General features: G+C 42.5%; 1 protein-coding gene across 2 annotated transcripts in view; it reads right to left on the bottom strand.

Moving 5' to 3' along the window:
• LOC141016538 (retinal-specific phospholipid-transporting ATPase ABCA4-like) overlaps positions 1 to 18,378 on the bottom strand; it is a 42,586-nt gene that overhangs the window by 10,652 nt on the left and 13,556 nt on the right. The window contains exons 11-34 of one of the 2 annotated variants that reach the window (XM_073490950.1): positions 15,999 to 16,196; positions 13,601 to 13,806; positions 12,498 to 12,674; positions 12,061 to 12,283; positions 11,628 to 11,849; positions 11,184 to 11,388; positions 10,996 to 11,088; positions 8,704 to 8,916; positions 7,767 to 7,944; positions 7,313 to 7,444; positions 6,763 to 6,902; positions 6,540 to 6,677; positions 6,046 to 6,227; positions 5,776 to 5,881; positions 5,049 to 5,254; positions 3,136 to 3,190; positions 2,837 to 2,890; positions 1,912 to 2,081; positions 1,681 to 1,805; positions 1,471 to 1,569; positions 808 to 1,089; positions 566 to 598; positions 362 to 467; positions 199 to 273 (exon numbers count right to left, since the gene is read on the bottom strand). In XM_073490950.1, the coding sequence (XP_073347051.1) occupies positions 199 to 273; positions 362 to 467; positions 566 to 598; positions 808 to 1,089; positions 1,471 to 1,569; positions 1,681 to 1,805; positions 1,912 to 2,081; positions 2,837 to 2,890; positions 3,136 to 3,190; positions 5,049 to 5,254; positions 5,776 to 5,881; positions 6,046 to 6,227; positions 6,540 to 6,677; positions 6,763 to 6,902; positions 7,313 to 7,444; positions 7,767 to 7,944; positions 8,704 to 8,916; positions 10,996 to 11,088; positions 11,184 to 11,388; positions 11,628 to 11,849; positions 12,061 to 12,283; positions 12,498 to 12,674; positions 13,601 to 13,806; positions 15,999 to 16,196 (3,618 nt within the window). Of the gene's footprint in view, positions 1 to 198; positions 274 to 361; positions 468 to 565; positions 599 to 807; positions 1,090 to 1,470; positions 1,570 to 1,680; positions 1,806 to 1,911; positions 2,085 to 2,836; positions 2,891 to 3,135; positions 3,191 to 5,048; positions 5,255 to 5,775; positions 5,882 to 6,045; positions 6,228 to 6,539; positions 6,678 to 6,762; positions 6,903 to 7,312; positions 7,445 to 7,766; positions 7,945 to 8,703; positions 8,917 to 10,995; positions 11,089 to 11,183; positions 11,389 to 11,627; positions 11,850 to 12,060; positions 12,284 to 12,497; positions 12,675 to 13,600; positions 13,807 to 15,998; positions 16,197 to 18,378 lie in introns of both variants that reach the window. The other variant, XM_073490951.1, reaches the window with a different exon arrangement.

Genomic DNA, 18,378 nt, shown 5'->3' with positions numbered 1-18,378 from the left:
TGGAAAGGAAAGCTATTACAGCGAGCACTTACAGCAGTCAGTCAACATCTCTGAGATGTTAACAGACTTAATAGATAAAAAATTCATAATATAAAAGCACAGCAGCAGCAGCGGTAGATGTCAGAACAGCAACAGTGAGTGTTTGCAGATCATTTCTGCCACTTGCTGGTGCGATATTTGTATCCTGCCCACACCTACCTTTATGTTGAATTCACTCTCCATGTATCGTAAGAAAGGACCGATCTCCTGCAGTGCGAGCCGAGAGTAGTGACCCTGTGAAAGACAAAACTCATTATGAGAAACTGACATAATGAACCTCACAGAGGGCTCTCATGAACAAAAACAAGCAGTGAGTACCCACCGCTGTGATGTTGAGCATTCGTCCCAGTTGGTGGAAAACACCCTGGATGTCTTTGGGGTTGACGTCCAGGATGGGAAGCTGTCCTCCCACTGACAGACCTCCATATCTGAGGACAGAGAATATGTACACTCAGTGTCCAACATCGACGACTCAAGATTCAGACTGACAGAAAGAGACTTAGAGCAATAAAGTGCAAATTATTACCTTTGTTCATTCACCCAGTATTTGCTCTTCAAACTGTGAAATGAAATTCAGAATTGAATCAGACAGGAAGGCAGTTATTCAGATGAAGAGAAAGTGGTCAAACAAATTATTCATGGCTTGTTGTAGCATTTTTATAAAGCTTGAAGGTCTTTCTGTGCAGAGTTTTGAAGACTTTTTTCTTTTATTATGTTTTTAATATATTTGAGGGATTTAACACACTTTTTTTTTATTATTATCCCTACCTGGTTCTGATGAGGTTGGGGTAGGTTTTAACCAGATAGTCGGAGATGTTCCTGTCTGTCAGGTCCAGCATCGTGTCTCCTGTGGCCTCGAGTCGTTGGCGAGGCGGCAGGCCCCCGGCTCCAGCGGGACAGATGGGCATCATGGTAAGCTTCTTACTGGTGCTGCACTGGCAGGAAGGAGACGGGTTCCTCTGGGTCCACTCGGGACTCAGCAAGATGTTGCTGACCACAGGAGAGACGTCGGGATACTCCCACTCTGATGTGCTGTTACTACAGGACATTCTGGAGGGAGAAAAGTGGAGAAATGCAAAGAGGTAAAATGAATCAGCATGGAGATTGAATAAGTATGCAAGTGCTAATAGGTCTACACTTAATCATGTGCAGCAATGGGAGAAGTATTTGGATCTTTTATTTAAGTAAAAGTCCTGCATTCAAAATTTTACTTTAGTGGAAACAGACAACTGATGATGATGTAGTATACACTGGAGGTTCAAAATGTCATTTTGAGGCGAGATTAAGATTAGCAGGTGAAATGTCTGCAGTTTTACTTTAACATTTTTAAGTCTGCATGAGTTGAAAATGTTTGAATGCTGCAGGATTTCTGTAACAGTCATTTTGAATTCAGTAAATCCAATAAAGATGGACTCGTGTCCTCATACTCACCCTAGCGGTTCACCTTCCATGCAGCGTGTCCCCAGGCCTGGCATCTGCAGTAAGCGCTCCGTGAAGCGCTTCATTTTGGGGTCAAACGCCTGCTCGTTACTAAATTGGGATGAGTAAATGTAAGATCAATATTAGTCAGTGTTTATGTGATACATAACTGATGGTTTATCCAGAGCTAGTGAAATCACAGTGTTTGTCTTGACGTCTGACCTGAAGAAGGTGAACTGCTGTCCATACATCCAGGGCGTCAGAGTCAGACTCGGATACTCTCCGAAGGGAGGGACGATCATGGTGAAGATCAGAGCGATGAGGACAAAACTGGCAGGAAGGACGATCTGAAATTCCCAAAAATACAAGTTATCGAGCAGTGGTGGAGGAAGTGTTCAGATCCTGTTCTAAAGTAAAAGTAATAAGACCACACTGTGAACATGTGAACTGTACCTGTGCCATGAAGTCTTTCTGGCTTCTGATGGCGTGGTGAAACCTCTTCACCAGCAGCGCAAGGAACTGCTTCAGGATCAGAGTGGCCCCTTTCACCTGCCGGGAGCCCTTCCCTGCACTGCTGTCTGATGCACCATGGGTAACGCCGTTAGTCTCCATCACACCATTATGTCCTGCAATCAACAAGAAAACATGCAGTATTGCACATGAACGATTGACATTTAGAAAGTATTTGCTAGAGAGGCAGTGGTAACACTGAGTAAGGCATCTAAACTTATCTGAGCTTTTCCTGGGCAGCAGCTGACAACTAATAGGCAGCAGTGCTGTGCTCGAAAAGAGCAGGCAAGCAGAAAAAGCTTTCTAAATAAAGACTAAGAACATCGGCATAATAGCTGCTTTGTTTTTAAATGTACAAGCGGAGCGTCTGCTCCAGATTCCAGATTACTTAAACTGCTTGGAGCTCCAAATATGTGAGGCCTACCACAATTACTGTTATTAAATTGATCACAAAAAGCATTTTAATGTCAGAATACTGGACTTTTCAGTGATGACACTTTACAGAGGAGGTTCTCAAACTTTTTCTTACATACCATGCTTCCGAAGCCGAAAAAGGTTTGTACCCCTCAGCCTGCAATTTTTATCAGTCATTTATAATGAAAGGGGAAGCAATGAATAAAACAGGATCCAAGGTGAATTAGTGAAATAAAGGTCTCAAACTTTGTTTTAAGTTTATTTGCCCAATAAAGCAGCCCACCCACAATTTGAGAACCACTGCTTTTGATAATATCCAAAATGCCTACATGTGATGTGATTTCCTACAAACTTGGTCAAAAAGCTGCAATGCTTGCACATACTGATTGGCCCTATGTCAAGCACATTCAATAAAAAAAGTGTCAACTGTCAGAAATCTTTTGCCTCCCAAGATTCTGACCTTCATCACCAACTGTGTCGCATTTTCTCCGCTGTAACATCCACTGTTCTAGAGGTGGGAACACACAGGTGAGACACAAACTAAAGGGTTAAAACTGACACATGATGCACCACATCATCACATGCACAAGACAAGTTGACAAATGTTGGCGATAGGAAAGTGACACAACAACAGCAGCATAATAAAAACAGGTGTGAGGTAAATGGATTAACAACACGTTAGAGAGACGGGGCAACGGGTCAGAAACTCAATTCCAGGAAAAGGCCATGTGGAGTATCAGTGGTGGTATTTACCAGGAGTGGTGGCAATATTCGCTGCTTCTCCGTCTGCAGTGACCTTTATGAATATCTGGAGAGAAAAAAAGAAGAACTTCCTTAAACTTTCAAAACTTTTCAGGCATTAAATATATAATATCTTCCTTTAAGTTAAGTTAAATTAAGTTATATGAAGTTTTTCACTTGGCTTTATTAAAACAAAAATATATAATTAGACGTAGACAGGAGGAACTCTGTCGTCACTTACAGACTTATGGACTTATCAATATTATTGTCTATAATTGAGTCCAAAAAAAGTCAAGTTTTTCTTAAGCTACTGCAAAAATCAGACTTTTTGGTGAGAGAACTTCAACCTGTTTTCAATACGTGTTTTAAGATTTGTATATGAATAAAAGTGATTCTTGTGCAGTAACACACCTCACTATGTATTGTTTCAATATACTAATACATAGGAAATGTATCTATTTGTTTGCTGTTTTCCACGTACACATCTTGATCACACACATTTTAAAAAGATTCACTGGTTGATGGTGGAAAAAAGAATCCTTTATATGAAGCTGCTTACTGAGAACTATTAAAAACATGGTACAAAAGTATCTGATTAATGATTTCTCTTTCCATTTAAGTTTGTAATTGGTAAAAACATATTTCTCCACAGTGCAGCAGTACAATGGAATAATTTGCCCACAAACTTGAAATTGAGTGTTTCACTGGGAACGTTCAAAGTGGCCTTGAACAAATGGCTCCAAATGGAAAGAGTAAAATGTGGTTCAATTTTAATTTTATCTTCTTACGAAAAAAGAAAAAAAGAGCATGTAGACGAAGCTATCCTGCCGCCTGCTATTTTTGTTGTCATGCTGTTTTGCTGTTATGTTGTGGTGTGTTATGTGTTACACAAAAGGACCACAATGGACATAAGCCTTTGGCTTTATTGTGTTTAAGCCTTGAGATTTTTCAAGTGATAGTAGAGAGATGATCAGATGATGGTGATAGAGGTGCATCAAAGGTCCCGGGCCAGATTTAAACCAGGATGTTGTTGTGTTAAATAATAGACATGGAAGTTCTTTAACAAACTGATCATTATTGGAAACAGACTAAAATAATCCTGTGGTTGCAAGCAGACTTTTTTTTTTCATAGAAAACAAGATTTCAAGGTCAGTAATAGACAACAATAACTTGTTAATATGGGGAGTTTGTGCAGTTCATATTTGGTGATTTTAACACAGAATCAAAGATTGTAGAGTCGTCCACAAGTGGTGTGCGAATCAATATACTGATACTTGGTCCCAATGTTTCTGTTCCAGGATCGATCTCCGTATTAAAAGGTTGTTATCTTATCACAGTAATTTGAGGTAAATGGATATGTCATCGCTATAATGTATTGCTTTTAACACTATCACCAAAATCTAGTCTCAATAATATTCAATCTTTCATACACAAACTACGGCTCTATAAATGCACAAGGCGCCACTGACAGAGAGCTGACATTGATAATGGCTGCCCGCAAAATTGTCATTTTTCAGTTCTCAAAAGAGCAGCGATAGTGTTTCTGATGTTTGTGGGAGGACTGTGAGATACTGTGGTAACACCACGAACCTCGTTAAGCATCTGAGGTTTAATTACAATACAGAATATGAAGTTTATGTAGCAGTGGTCTTCAGAGGTGCTGCTAGAGGAAGACAAACTTCAATCACTGAGTCCTTTGGCACTGGCAGGTATTATCCAGGTACAGAGAGAGAATGTGTAGCTATTGGCAACACTTATCACTGTCAGTGTTGGGTCTATGCTGTGGACTTTTGTTAAGCTGAAAAGCCTAAAAATAGCCTAAGAGCTGATGTTATGTTCTGGAAGCTCTTATTTACCATCTCTTTCATGTGAGTGTAAATGCAGCATTAAACCCCCACACTGGTGATGTCAGGTGACGTCCCTACCTCTTCTAGTGACGTATCAGAGATGCCGAAGCTGCTGAGGCCCATGTCAGCGAGTGTCTCCTCCAGCTCCCTGAACAGGCTGGCATACGCTCGGTGTTTGAAGCCCTTATTGGGAAGCAGAAAGGTCAGCTCCTGGCCGATCGTCTCGATCAGCTTGGCTTCGGGGACGTGGTGGTGGATGAGGCTAGTGATGCTCTCGATGTCCCCTGAGAGGAGAACAGAAAATCATCACTTATGGAGAGCTGAAGCGTTCCTAAAATAGCAGAAACTGAGAATAGGACAAAGGAAGGGAAACTGCTAATTGTGCCAAAAACAAAAAACAAACACTATTATAGTAAAATTGTGCCTGAATCGTTGCATCTCAAGTTTCCTCAGGCAGAATGAGGAGGGAAAGGCACGCGGGTCAATATCAACACTAAATTATAAATGTGAAATCTGTATCTGATTTACAACTTAACAAGTGGACCAGTCATGAGAATATCAACCAGGACACACAAACACATCCCTAAAGTTACACACACACACTAAGGTTTGTACTACTCTACTTTAAATGGCCTAAAAAAACACTGCTTTCACAATCTACTTCTTACTATAAGAGATGGGTTCCTACAGTTGAAACACAGGTGAACGAGGGCCAAAAGAGGGTCGTTTCCTCATAACCAAGAGAACACATGCACACAAACAGAGGAGGAGCAGCTCATGAGTATGCAGCTACAGTAAAACTTACCATCCAGAACTCTGTCTAGATGCTGGGACTGGTTCTGAGACTGGTCTTTGTATTTGGTACAGATGGAACAGGAACAGGAGCAGTCGGAGGCACAGTCGCAGTCGTTCTACAGGAAACAGAAGAGACAAGAACACTTTTAACAGTTTGAAAAATCCTCCCGGAAAGCTGAAACTTTACTGGAAGAAAAGTAGGCGCTCTCTTTTGTGTGTCTGTTTGAAAACAGAGAGCAAAGATAACGCACATTATGAGCTGGGAAAAGGTAAACCTCACCTCCTTTTTCCTGACATCCCTCATCCGGCGCACAAGTGTCAAATAGAAACCAACTCCGAAACAGTTCTTGAGGAAGAGGGGGGATCCACAGCAGTGCAGCTGTCCTTTGGAGATGATGGCGATGCGATCGCTCAGCAGGTCGGCCTCGTCCATGTGATGAGTGGACAGAATCACTGTCCGGCCTGCAAGGGTCCAACTTTTATTAAAGTGCCTTTACTGACATCTGAATCCAAGGAACATTTCAGCACATTGTGGATGAACAAGAAAAGTTATCACAACTTTCGCGCGTCTTTGCCAGCAGATTATTGATTTTATGACTGCAAGTTTGGCTTTTGTTGTAGCTGTGTAGCTGAATTTTTCCGTTTGATCAGCTCGCTACTTAATTCAAGCGCCTCAGGAGAGCTGTAATGCTGCCAAAGATTTGGTTTCATTCTTCAGTGTGGACCTTGAGGGCTAAAACATGGATCTTAATGTGCTAAACGAGACATTTTTACCAGCTCTGTATTTCAGTAGGAGGTCCCAGATGGATCTCCTGGAATAGGGGTCCACTCCAGACGTGGGTTCGTCCAGGATCACAACCTTTGACCCTCCGACAAACGCCATGGCAACTGACAGTTTCCTCTGCATACCACCTGTAGGGCGTGTGAGAGGCAGCTGATCAGAGCAGAGACAACAACGAAGGAGTTAATTTAATTCTCGGAAGAACAAGTGGTCGACCTGAGAGGTTCTGCGCCTCGTCGTCTCTCTTGTGTGGCAGCCCGAGGTCCACCAGCATGTCCTCGACCTCCCTCTCCGCCTCCGCCTGAGTGCGACCCTTCAGCAGTGAGTAGAACAGGATGTGCTCCTCCACTGTGAGACTAGAACAAAAACAGGGCAGCAGTTATAAAGAAGTTTACAGAGGCAGAGTGTGAAATCGTTGTTTTGACAGTTGTTTGCCTGTGTGAATGCTTGAAAGTCTGGACGGGGAAGTAAATCAGTCTATCTGGCTTTCAGCAACTGCTATCAAAGCCAATGTTTTTTATTTTTGAAGAATGTGCATTGATTTGAACAGTCTTCTCCACACTTCATCACAACTAAAGGCATTTTAACGTTTCCAATTCAATTGAGACTTTCAACAAAGAAAAATCGCCAAGTAATTTTAGTTTGCTCGTCAACATTAATTGTTTCTGTCTTTATTTTGTCTTTATATCCTGCAAACACTGAACACGTGTTATTTTTCAATGCAACTGACTCCAGTCCTGTCGGCAAAATGGGTCATGTAACTCACTGTTTGAAGAGGATGTTGTACTGAGGGCACATCCCCATGGAGGAGCGGATAATGTCCATGTCAGTGCGAATGTCACTTCCATAAATGTAGGCCGTGCCAGATGTAGGAGGGAACAGGCCAGTCAGGATGGACCTGGAGCAGAAGACACACAATACCATCACACAGGGGGTGCCAACTTTGTGCTGCGGCTATTAAAATGTGTCTCAGTGAAAAATAGCTTGTTTTAAAGCAATATAATTCAATTTACATTTCAAGTCACATTCAAATGGAAAACTACTGCAGAGGGATCCTCACCTGCAGAGAGGATGTTTTTATAAGTTGACAGATATATAAAGCAGCCAGACTCTGAGCCTGCATGAAATTATGAACTTCTTAAAATGAAAAATGAAAATCTCTTCACATCTTTTGAACCTTTACTCCACTTCATAATCAAAGAGATTTGTCACTAGCTTACATGGTGGTGGTTTTTCCAGCCCCGTTGTGCCCCAAGAAGGATGTGATCTGGCCTTCGTAGAAATTGATGTTGAGACAGTTGACAGCCGGACGAGAGCTCCCGTCAAACACCTTCACCAGGTCCTCAATCTGCACCCCCATCACCAGGCCCAGCGGGTCGGCCTCATAGAACAACTGACCTGCATGAGAAAAGGACGTTAATGATTTATATTAAGATCCTCGTAATAAGTGTCATTTGATATACTCTATCTACTAAAGAGACCATAAGTGTTTTAAAATCACTCTATAAACTCTTAAACTGCTATTATGAACACTAATATCGTCTTATTAACACACAATAATGTTAAAAAGCATCTGAAAAGGGCATTATTACCTATGAATCAACGCTTATTACAAGGACCTTGATAGAAACTGATCACACTGTGGATTGCACAATGGATTTGCTCTTAATATCAACATTAACAATTAAGAAGAAAAAAAACTATAGTGCATTAATCTATGGGGTAATTTACACAACTAGAACGCCACATGCCAAATATTAAATGTACCGTTTGCTTCCTTTCATTAGCTTAACTGAGGCCAGGTACAACCAACAATAGAAAGGTTTGATCCGAGAGACTTCCTTTTACTTTGAAACATGCATCAGACCCAACAGCAGACATATGCAACAAAACAGTGTAAATGTAAAAGCATACATTAAATTTACAGTCTTTTTAATAGCAACACTTGTCGGTTATACGTCTTCATCATCGTGGACACAACCACACCTTTTCTTGTTCCTCTGTAGAATTCCCTACTCTCTTTCTGTCTTGCATATCCAGGTGTGATGTGTTACCCTTCCTGTCCACCAGATGTACTCAGTGTGTTTCAATCTCCAGTCAGCCCTTCATACAGTCACCGCTGACTCCCGGGCTTCACTTCTGTATTTGTGTCCTCACCTTCCGCCCCTGAGTCCTGAGCCTCCTCCTGCTGGTTCGGACTCTCCTGTTGTCGTGTCAGCACCTCCCTCTCTCTCTCCAGCCGATCCCTCTTACTTTGGTGCTTACAGGTTTTCTTGCTGCCCGAGCCGTTACAGATGTAACCAGGCGTCTCTGGTGCGTGGAGGCTCTCCACGTCCTTCTGCACGTTGTCTGGTTCAGGCATCTCGTGATCTGGAGAAAGCAGGTTGAAAAAGGTGATCATATAAATCTTAAGTTGTAAGTTGATGTCATTTTTATTTTCTAAGGAAAGTTGAAAGAAAAGTTCCTCTTTCTTATTTCAAACATTTAGTTGCCATGGTGACTTTTGGTTAGAAGGATCTGGTTTCAGACCTTGTGCATCCTACTAAAATGTCTTCTACCAAGATGCTGATTCAGTTCCTGCTTCAGGAGTTCTGGACGGAGCAAAAGAGAAAAACTTTGTGTGGGGTCTCGAGTCATTATATACCTTACACTGGCCTTTCAAATACAAACACAACCTTCCAGTGGGAATTAAAAGCCTGTCCTGGGAAGCAATTAGTTATGAGACAAAAAACAAGTACAGGCATTCACTTCTCCCACAAAGGACCAAATAAGTAAAATAATAAAACACGAAGAATAAATACAACAACTCAAATTTAAAACAAACAAATCAATTAAAACAAGAGCAGCAGGAAGTGGAAAAAGATTCAATTAAATATTTCAGCTGCCCTCAGGATAAAGATGTGGTGCGCTTAAGATTGTAGTAGTAGAGAGTAATTCCAGGTTGCAGATGCACAATAACACTTTTTAATTTTCTACTAATTTCTTCCAACTAATACTGATGACTCCCTGAAGACGGAGAGGGGGAGGAGGGGGAGTATGGATGTGTTCCCAAAACTGATTGAGAAACCACATTAAACCCACTGAAAATCTGTCTAATTTCAGTAACTGCAGGTCTCTCAGAAAAGGTGGGTTTCAGGGAGGAGACTTAAAGCCACTACGTGAAAGATTTAAAGATGTTTGTGCCACCCAGTGGTCATATTAAAAACAAACAAACAGTTTTTCAGTAACAATTTATGCTGCTACCAACCTGAGACCTTCCCCAAGTAATCCAACCTGTAGACAGTGAAAATAACAATCTGCATCTGGCACCTGCAACGGCAATCATTTAAGTGTGTTCGATAAGGGTCCACAGCCAAAGACACCAGTTAAGTAATGAAAGAAAAAAAAAACAGTAATGGCCTTATAAATGAATAAAACCCAGTGTCTATTGTGTCACCGCTTAGAGTCAAATCGCTGTTGCATGGATCTCTACTTCCCTTGGCCCGATCCAACTCTCATTTATTTCCCGTCCAATCTCCTCCCAGCTGTTTGTAGCAACTGTCTGTCTCTGTACCCGGGCGAAGTAACATCATACAGATGTTGAAAGGTGCCATAAATAAGAACTGGCCTCCTGTCAAATCCATACTAAAAGCAAATAGGGGGCTGCATGTTACCAGAGTAACCACTAACTGCTGCTGCCTGTAGCTGCTGTTAGCTAGTTAGCTTAGTTAGCCGTACAGCTAGCGGTCTGGACCGGGAGCTCTGGAGGTGATGGTGTTTACATCACTAGCACGAGAGCTTTGGGCCACGACAGACTGGGGTTAGGTGGTAGATATATTAGTAGATATCTCTGCAACAACATACACAGACGCCATAACGTCATAACTGTTATTTCTTCACATTCTGTTGATAATTTTAGTTATTTATTTAAAGTTTAGTCTTCCTCTTGTCCTGTGGCTGCGTCTCACTTGAGCTACTGGCTACACTGCTACTCTGCTCCCCACGACTACTGGAGTTACTGCTCGTTGGTCCATATCCGCAAGCTTTCAGGAAATGTGTCAAAATATGGACAAAATGAACCCAGAGTACGGACAAAAGCCTCAGTCTGTATCCATATCTGTATTCAACGTTGAGCATAAATGAGCCGTTACAGTGAGAGAGGGCCGGTCAGCCTTGGCCTACAGCTCACAATGAAGAGTATTATAAACATCACAAGTGATACATTTTAATGCAGAGAGATAAACAGCATCCAGTGGCTTCATAGTCGCAGCTGAAGCATGCATATAAAATGTCACCATAATCAAGCACTGATTAGAAAGTTGCCTAAATAAGCGTCGTTCTACAGCGCAGAGGAAAACAATTTAATTCCAACAGAAGAGGCCATTTTTTCCCTCGATATGCTCACCAGTCCAGTCACATGATATTGAAATAGTGAAGCATGTAAGAGATTTTATAGTCAGTGATACTAACCTTGAGCAGCCCTTTCTGTGTGTGAGTATGCAGGAGTTTGCCAGTATGAGGGCTGAAATGGGAAGTAGAACGGTCGACCGATGCCATACTGTCCTGTGAGGGAGACATTTGACATTGCTCTCAGTTCAGTAAACCTGAAGCGCCTGTATATGTGTAAAGTTAACCACACAGTATATTAGCAGCCCAACCTGGGAAGACATTATCCAGGTACCAGGCCAGGACGGCGTAGAGGACAGCATCAAACACCATCATGAAGATGGAGGTGAGAAAGGAGTAGGTGTCTTTCTCTAACGGACTCGTCTGGATGTTGTCCCACTGCAGACCCAAACCCTGCTCCTCATACCGTGACAGGTACTCAGTCCCGAAGCCAAAGGCCACCTGAGACAACAGGCTCTATAGAAGCAGGAGGGTGAATTAATTATTGGTTTGACGACAAGTGGTGCAGAATATTTACAAAAAGAAATCTCACTGCCAAATTGAGTGAAGTAAGAGTGAGAGAAAACACAAAAGTGTGTTTGATAATGATGTTTTATGATGTCTGGATTGGATTCAAACTGACTAAACTTACCATGCCTGTCCTTAAACAGTATCTATGCATTTTTAAAAATTGGTTACACAAAAAATTCACATACAGCAGCCATCTTCATGCCCTTGGTGATGCGATCCTGCCAGGCGAAGCAGAGGATGTGCGGCAGATAGAGAGTGAAGTAGATGATGCCGCTGCAGGCAGCTGCCAGGTTGGCCTTGTTGAAAAACACACTCATCAGGAAACACTGCATGATGGTGGCGATGGTGAAAGTCAGCAGGAAAAAGAAGACAAGGATGGGGTTGCTGTAATTCAGCACTTTTCCTCCCTGAGAGAAAAAGACAGATATTTATATTGTGTGTGATTATATGGAGGTTTTCACTTACACAGACACAGAGCCAGTGCAACCAGTGGCTGTACAGTACAAATAAAACATTTCTCTCTTTTATAAATTCTCCACAAGAGGGCACCATTACATGCCATAAAACTTGACCCTAGTCCATCAACATGTCCACCTTCTCCATCCCTGCCCTACTCACCATGACGATGGAGGTGAGCAGTGCCGTGCTCGCAGTCATCATGATGAAGCTGTCGATGAAACACGTGTACCAGATGACTCCGTTGTCGACCCCCATGGCTTTGAGAGTCTCCTTGAGGCGCAGCTCCTTCTCGAGCACGATGCTCTTTACGGTCATGGACACAGAGTAGATCCAGGCCAGCACCATGAAGAGGGGGAAGCAGCGGTTCAGTGTGATCATGAAGCTGGAGGAGAGGAAAGGAGAGGAGAGGGATGAAGACGGAGAGCAGGAGGCTGAGTATGGATGTGACCCCCAAACCAAAGTGAGAAACCTCATGAGGCCCATCTGCTGTGGTTCTCTCAGTAAATGCACATGAACATTAAATTAAATTATTTCAGTTACTGAAGGTCTCAGCCAGCCAGTGGTCACATCAAAAATGCTGTAACACATTTACTCACAGGTCATCTACATAGCACGGATATGGCATCTGCTGGATGTAGACCCCGAGCGGCCAGTCGTTGCCCGTGTGAAGCTTGATGATGCCGTGTTCGATCATGTCCTGCAAGTAGGCGAAGCCTCCCCAGATGTACCTCTGGTCCTCCATGGGGTCTGCTCTGGGGCCGGGGTCCCAGTACCTGAGAGAGGATGTAGAGAGTGACAGAGCTACAGCTATTAGTTCCAAAGTGGCCATAAGATCAATAATAACAAACAGTTTGTTTATGCATTTGAAATAATCTCAATCGCAGTCTTCATGTTGTTGTCATAATAAAACATCCCGAGTCTCCAAAGCCACACACAAACCACACATACGCTGCTTTTACTTAAGCGGATAAGTCGGAGGCAAAGCCTTCTTACAATCTGATTATTCAATTGTATAGAGGCTGCACTCCCACTGGGTCTATTACAGCCTGTTGGTGCGCTACAAACAGCAAAAACTACTTGTTCGGCCCTGGAGCTATTGACATACTGTCTGTTTATGAATGGGAGATCAAAGGGAAAAGGAAAATGCATGTGAGAGCCTCACATAGGAGCATGAAAGAGCAGGTACTGAGTTAATATGGAACCACTGAGAGACTTTAGAAAACACATTGAGGCCAGCTTGAGAGGTTTTTCTTGCCCTCCTCTGAGGAATGTGACAAATCCATATAAATTGCCTCATTAATATGGCAGTAACAACATGGAAAAATGAAGGAGAGGTAGGTTGTCAGGGTGATTTGGTAGTCTAAACGCTACTGGTTGGATCCTACTTAACCCCTGTGGGTATGCATAGCAGTCAGCCGCAATGAATTCCACTGGAAAGTACCTGTGATTAGCCTTTTCTTCTGCTAATAAAACGTTTATAGCCTAATTTCTTTGTGCAATAAATTAGCTTCCCAGGGTGCTTTGGAAACCATGTCCCCTTAAGGACTGGGGATCAGTATGTGTTGCAAAATAAATCTCAGTGGTCACATCACAGTTAACCAGATAGGAAAAAAGAAAAACATGTTCTGCTAAACAAAATATTCACATTTCTTTTACAACTTCTGATAAACAGTCGAAAGTAGACCCATCTGCTACTGACCTGTCCTTGATCTTGTTGGTCCGCTCCACAGCGTCGATGTCCATGCGGATCTTGTACTTGACATGCGGAGGTACACTTGTGGTCCAGGGATACATGTCCGTAAAGACCACACCGGCCCAAAACTTGTTCTCCTCCAGCAGGTACAAGGCCTGATGGGTCATCATGGACTCATCCGTGTAGGCCACAAACTTATCCAGATTGATGCACTAAAAACAGAGGAGAAAAGACTTGTTTGATGTCAGGAAGATGTTGTTTGATATATCAGTTTGATGCATATTTACATACGTGTGTTCATGTATTATGAATGACTTTAAACTCTGATGTTTTTCCAGCTGCTGTCAGTCAAAACTAGCACGAGATCACTGAAACCATGCATAAGTGCATATCCGGGTCTAACTTGATAGTGTGCTGGATTCGGTCGGCTCAGTCGTTCACAAGCAAGGATGTGCTGAGGTTCACCACTTTGTCAAACACATGATTGTATGAAGGAGATTACTACATGGGCTCAGGAACACTTCATAAAGCTGTTCATTTGCAAATGATTGCATTCTGGTTTTATTTAGGTTTCACACAGCATCACAACCTTTTTTTGTAATCAGGCTTATAGAATTACCAAAATAAGGACCAAAAAATGGGACTGAATTCTGTTAACGTATTATTTCAACAGATGTTTCATTCACTAGATCAACATTTCAGTCTTATTTTAGACCATTTTATTCAGCCAAAGTTCTTACATGGATGCTTGTTTTAGTAGACAGCAAATTATCAACTAATTAAACATTGCCAAAAATATATAAACATATTAAATGGTCTCATGTCTAACATCTATTTTGATTGCTCTCCACTGGCTCAGAATCCAATTTAAAGTTCCCGTGTTTACTTATGGGCTCTGCACGGTCAGACACCTGCCTACGTCAGAGATCTACTGCGGCCCTGTGTCACCAGCAGGTCGTTCTAGGTTTGCTGGTGGTTCAGTGAAGGAGACCATGCTTTTGCGATTGTGGCTCCTAAGTTTTGAATCTCTCTCCCATTTGACTCAAGATCTTTGGACGCTGTGGACACCTTTGAAATGCAGCTTTGTTAAGGCTTGCAGAGGTATTTTGTTCTTTCCTTTCTCTGTTCCCTTTTTCTGCTTTCATTGTGTTTTATGTCTACGTTAAAATTCATATTTGTGTCTTAACAGAACCACCTTTCACCGATCTGGTGACATGGGAAAATCTGAGCGGCTACTCTCATTCTGCAGCGACACACACACACGCACACACATGCAGGAAAGCAAATACATGCACTCATACATGCAGAAACAAACACACATGTACTTCAACATGCACCTACACACAAACTAGTGTGCTCTGGAGCTCACACTCTCTCACACACTGCCACATTTTCTCACACACGCACACACATACACGCTCTCTCTCGCTCCATGAAACACGCGTAATTACCATGTGAAACTCCCACCCTACACACACACACACACACACACACACACACACACACACACACACTGCTCTCTAACCCCCCACACCCCTGTGTACACCGTGTCTAATGTCTCCATTCACGTTACTGTACAATACCCCGAGAGCGCTCAAAGAGACCACTTCCCATTCATCTTTACGGGCCCATACATCCACAACACAATCATGTTCGCTCAGAGATGGGCTGAGAAGAAAGAGCCTCACTGATACACATGTTCCAGTGAGATTTCAGTGTGAGAAACATACCCCTGACAGAGTGAGAGGACCTGCAGCAGTTATCCTATGGCCCAATGCTAGCTGACAGCTATACCTAATTGGCTAAACCGCGTGGGTTTGTTTGTGGGGTTCTGAAGGCTCCCGATGCTGAACTTGGACACAAAGGACAGATTGAGATGCCTGGCCTGATAGGGCTCCCTCCAAAACCGCAACCCCTGCCCCCTTTAAATCAGATGAGGGAAGGCGTGAAGGATGGATAGAGTGATTTGCCCCTCTTTTATTTCACAAGCGCAAGGGTCTACTTCAATGCGGGGCCGTGCACTAAAACAGCATTGAGCTCATTGGGGGGGTGACTCACTCCCATCTACTCTCCACTTTATCACAGGGTCCACAATGGAAGCCAAGGAGGGGGGTGACAGGAGGCTTGTTCTCCCCACCTTTCAGCCAACTGGATGAGAGAGCGGCTCTATAGCCGTGCTAAGTGGTCTGATCTGTTTCAAAGGGGCCTGGCTGCAATCTCCTGGGAGCAGACCTGGAAGACTGATGCACCTGTCTGGAGAACTGTGAGCTGGTGTGACAAAAAGGCTGAACACCTCATCCTGGGAATGTGACTGAGGCACAGGAGAAAAAGCAAAGAGGAAGAACAGGCATATTCTTCATCAACAGGGGAAAGATAAACAGACAGACTATCTTGTGTTTCTTACCTCTCCATACTTGTTGAACATGCGTATGAGCTCGTCTGCGATGTTAAAAATGTTCCTCCAGTCAAACTTGGGCATTCCCGGCTCCCTCCATTCCTCCGGACCGTTGTACAGGAAGTTCAGAATGTCTTTGGTGGTGAAGTTAGAGTCTCCCAGACTGTTGTCCATGAAGTCCATCACTGTTGGGTTTCTCAGGGTGTCCTGCAGGGATTGAGACATGAACATGTTACATGTGCAAGAACAAGAACCATTTATTTGACTAAATGTTAAATTAACATGAAAAATGCCCTTAAGTCATTCTGCCAACAAAGTTTGAGTTCCAAGTCATCAGCATAATTCATTTTCACTTTCATTTTCAATTCAGTGCATGTTTCAGCAGATTGCATGTTCAAACTGAATGCTGATTAACTGGAAGCTGCTGCTGGCAAATAACTACATCCTATTAGGATGAGTCACTGGACATGGCGAGAGAGACGAGCTAGCTGGCTAGTTTGTCTGCAGTCTTTAAGTACACTGACTTCTGTTTTGGGCGCGGGGAGGGTCATTCTTTTTAAAGGGGCACTATGTAAGAAATTTCAACTCAGAATTGTATTATTTACAATATTAATGAGGTAATAATACAAACTCAGAAATATTTATTTTTTCCATAACTGAATAAACAAACTGTTCTCAGAGGAAAATAAGGTCCCCAGAACACTGTTTGAAGCTGGAAAGGTGGCAGGGTCCGCCACATATAAACAAAGTAAAACAGTATAGTGTGTTGTCCTTTAAGGTCAGTTTGTTTTATCAGTTTATTCAGTCATGAAAACAAAGAGAGTTTGTTTACTTAGTTTGTTTGGGCATAAAAAAATCAGCCAATGAAGATCTTTCTCTTCTGATAAAAAATGTTTTCCCAAAAACTTCATTGTGCACATTTAAAGTCAAAATCAATTGCTGATTTCTGATTTTTTCCCCCCTAAATTACTCATTTTTACTCTTTTTCAACTTTTTAAACAAGCAGACAAAATTGAATAAAGATATGATATAAGAAGATATAAAATAAGATTGAGATTTTTTCAGGAAGAAGGCAAGAAGAAGATTGAAGTTCCTGCACTTTGCCTTTTCTTCTACCTTTACTATATCTTCTTGAGTAAAGACAGTGCAGCATCTGCATTTTTAGGGTCATGGGTCAAAAAATCGGTCATGATTTGCAAAACACGACAATTCATTGCAGAATACGGTACATATTTACTAAGAACATAACCACTGTTCTACCAATAACACATTTTGGCTGGACAGGCAAAAAACTTTGAAGCCATTTTTCTCAGTTTCATTGTTAGCGTAGTTACAGCAGTTAGGCTTTGTAGGGCAGCACAGTCCATCAAAATTCATTAAAAATTAAAGCTGCAAGCAGCGATGAACGGGCCCTCGCAGGCCACGCGGGTCGGGGCGTGCTGCTGGCGGGGCGTGCTCCTTACCCGGACCCATTGCCCCGTTATTGTGCGCGCATGTCTTAACTGATAGCCAAAAACGGTTTTGTGTTGATAATAGCGCCACCTGCTGGTGATTTTTGGTGTGTGAGTTACAGATGCCAGTGTATACCACCCCATTCAGTTTCATGTCCATAAGTGTTATGGTGTGGGCACAGTGCCAATTATAAAATGAAACTGCCACCAGAGCGCCACCTACTGTCAGATCGGTAAGATCTTCGTCAGTTATCCTCAGGAGGCCATTGGCAATGAGTCTACCAAGTTTAGTGTTAATCCGACCAACCAACGTTGAGATATAAAATAGTTCAATTTAAACAGCGCCACCTAGGGGTCATCAGCCGACATTTAGCACAGAGCCTAAGGGGCTCATGTGGAATTAGTATCCTGAGTTTCATGTCATTTGGACACACTAATGTGGAGATATGCAACACTTCCTGTTTGGAACGAAATCTGCAGGAAGTTGTTATTTAATAACTTGAGTATTTCTTGGAATATCAAAATTCTTTTAATAACTTTTTGTCAGGAGGGTCCACAGATGCTGTGTGCAAAGTTTTGTGCAAATTGGTGAAATTGCCTGGGAGGAGTTCGAAAAAGTAGGTTTGCGACATTTGGCGAATTTGCAAATTGAGTTCTGGCGAGAAAGTGGGCGTGGCCTACATCACACAGTCCAGCTGAATTCAGGGAACACGTAAATATAAGGTTTAACAATGTGCACCATATTATGTGGGAGTTATTAGGCAAAAACGGTTTGTGTTGATGATAGCGCCATCTGCTGGTCATTTTTGGTGTGTGAGTTACAGGGGCCGGTCTATACCACCCCTGTCAATTTCATATCCATAAGTGTTATGGTGTGGGCACAGTGCCAAATATAAAAAGAAACTGCCACCAAAGCGCCACCTAGTGTCAGATCGGTC

This window comes from Pagrus major, chromosome 21 (assembly GCF_040436345.1).
Source record: "Pagrus major chromosome 21, Pma_NU_1.0".
In the NCBI taxonomy this organism is placed as follows: Eukaryota; Metazoa; Chordata; class Actinopteri; order Spariformes; family Sparidae; genus Pagrus; species Pagrus major.
The sequence above is the reverse complement of the archived record's forward strand: the minus strand, read 5'-3'. Positions and strand labels throughout refer to the sequence as shown.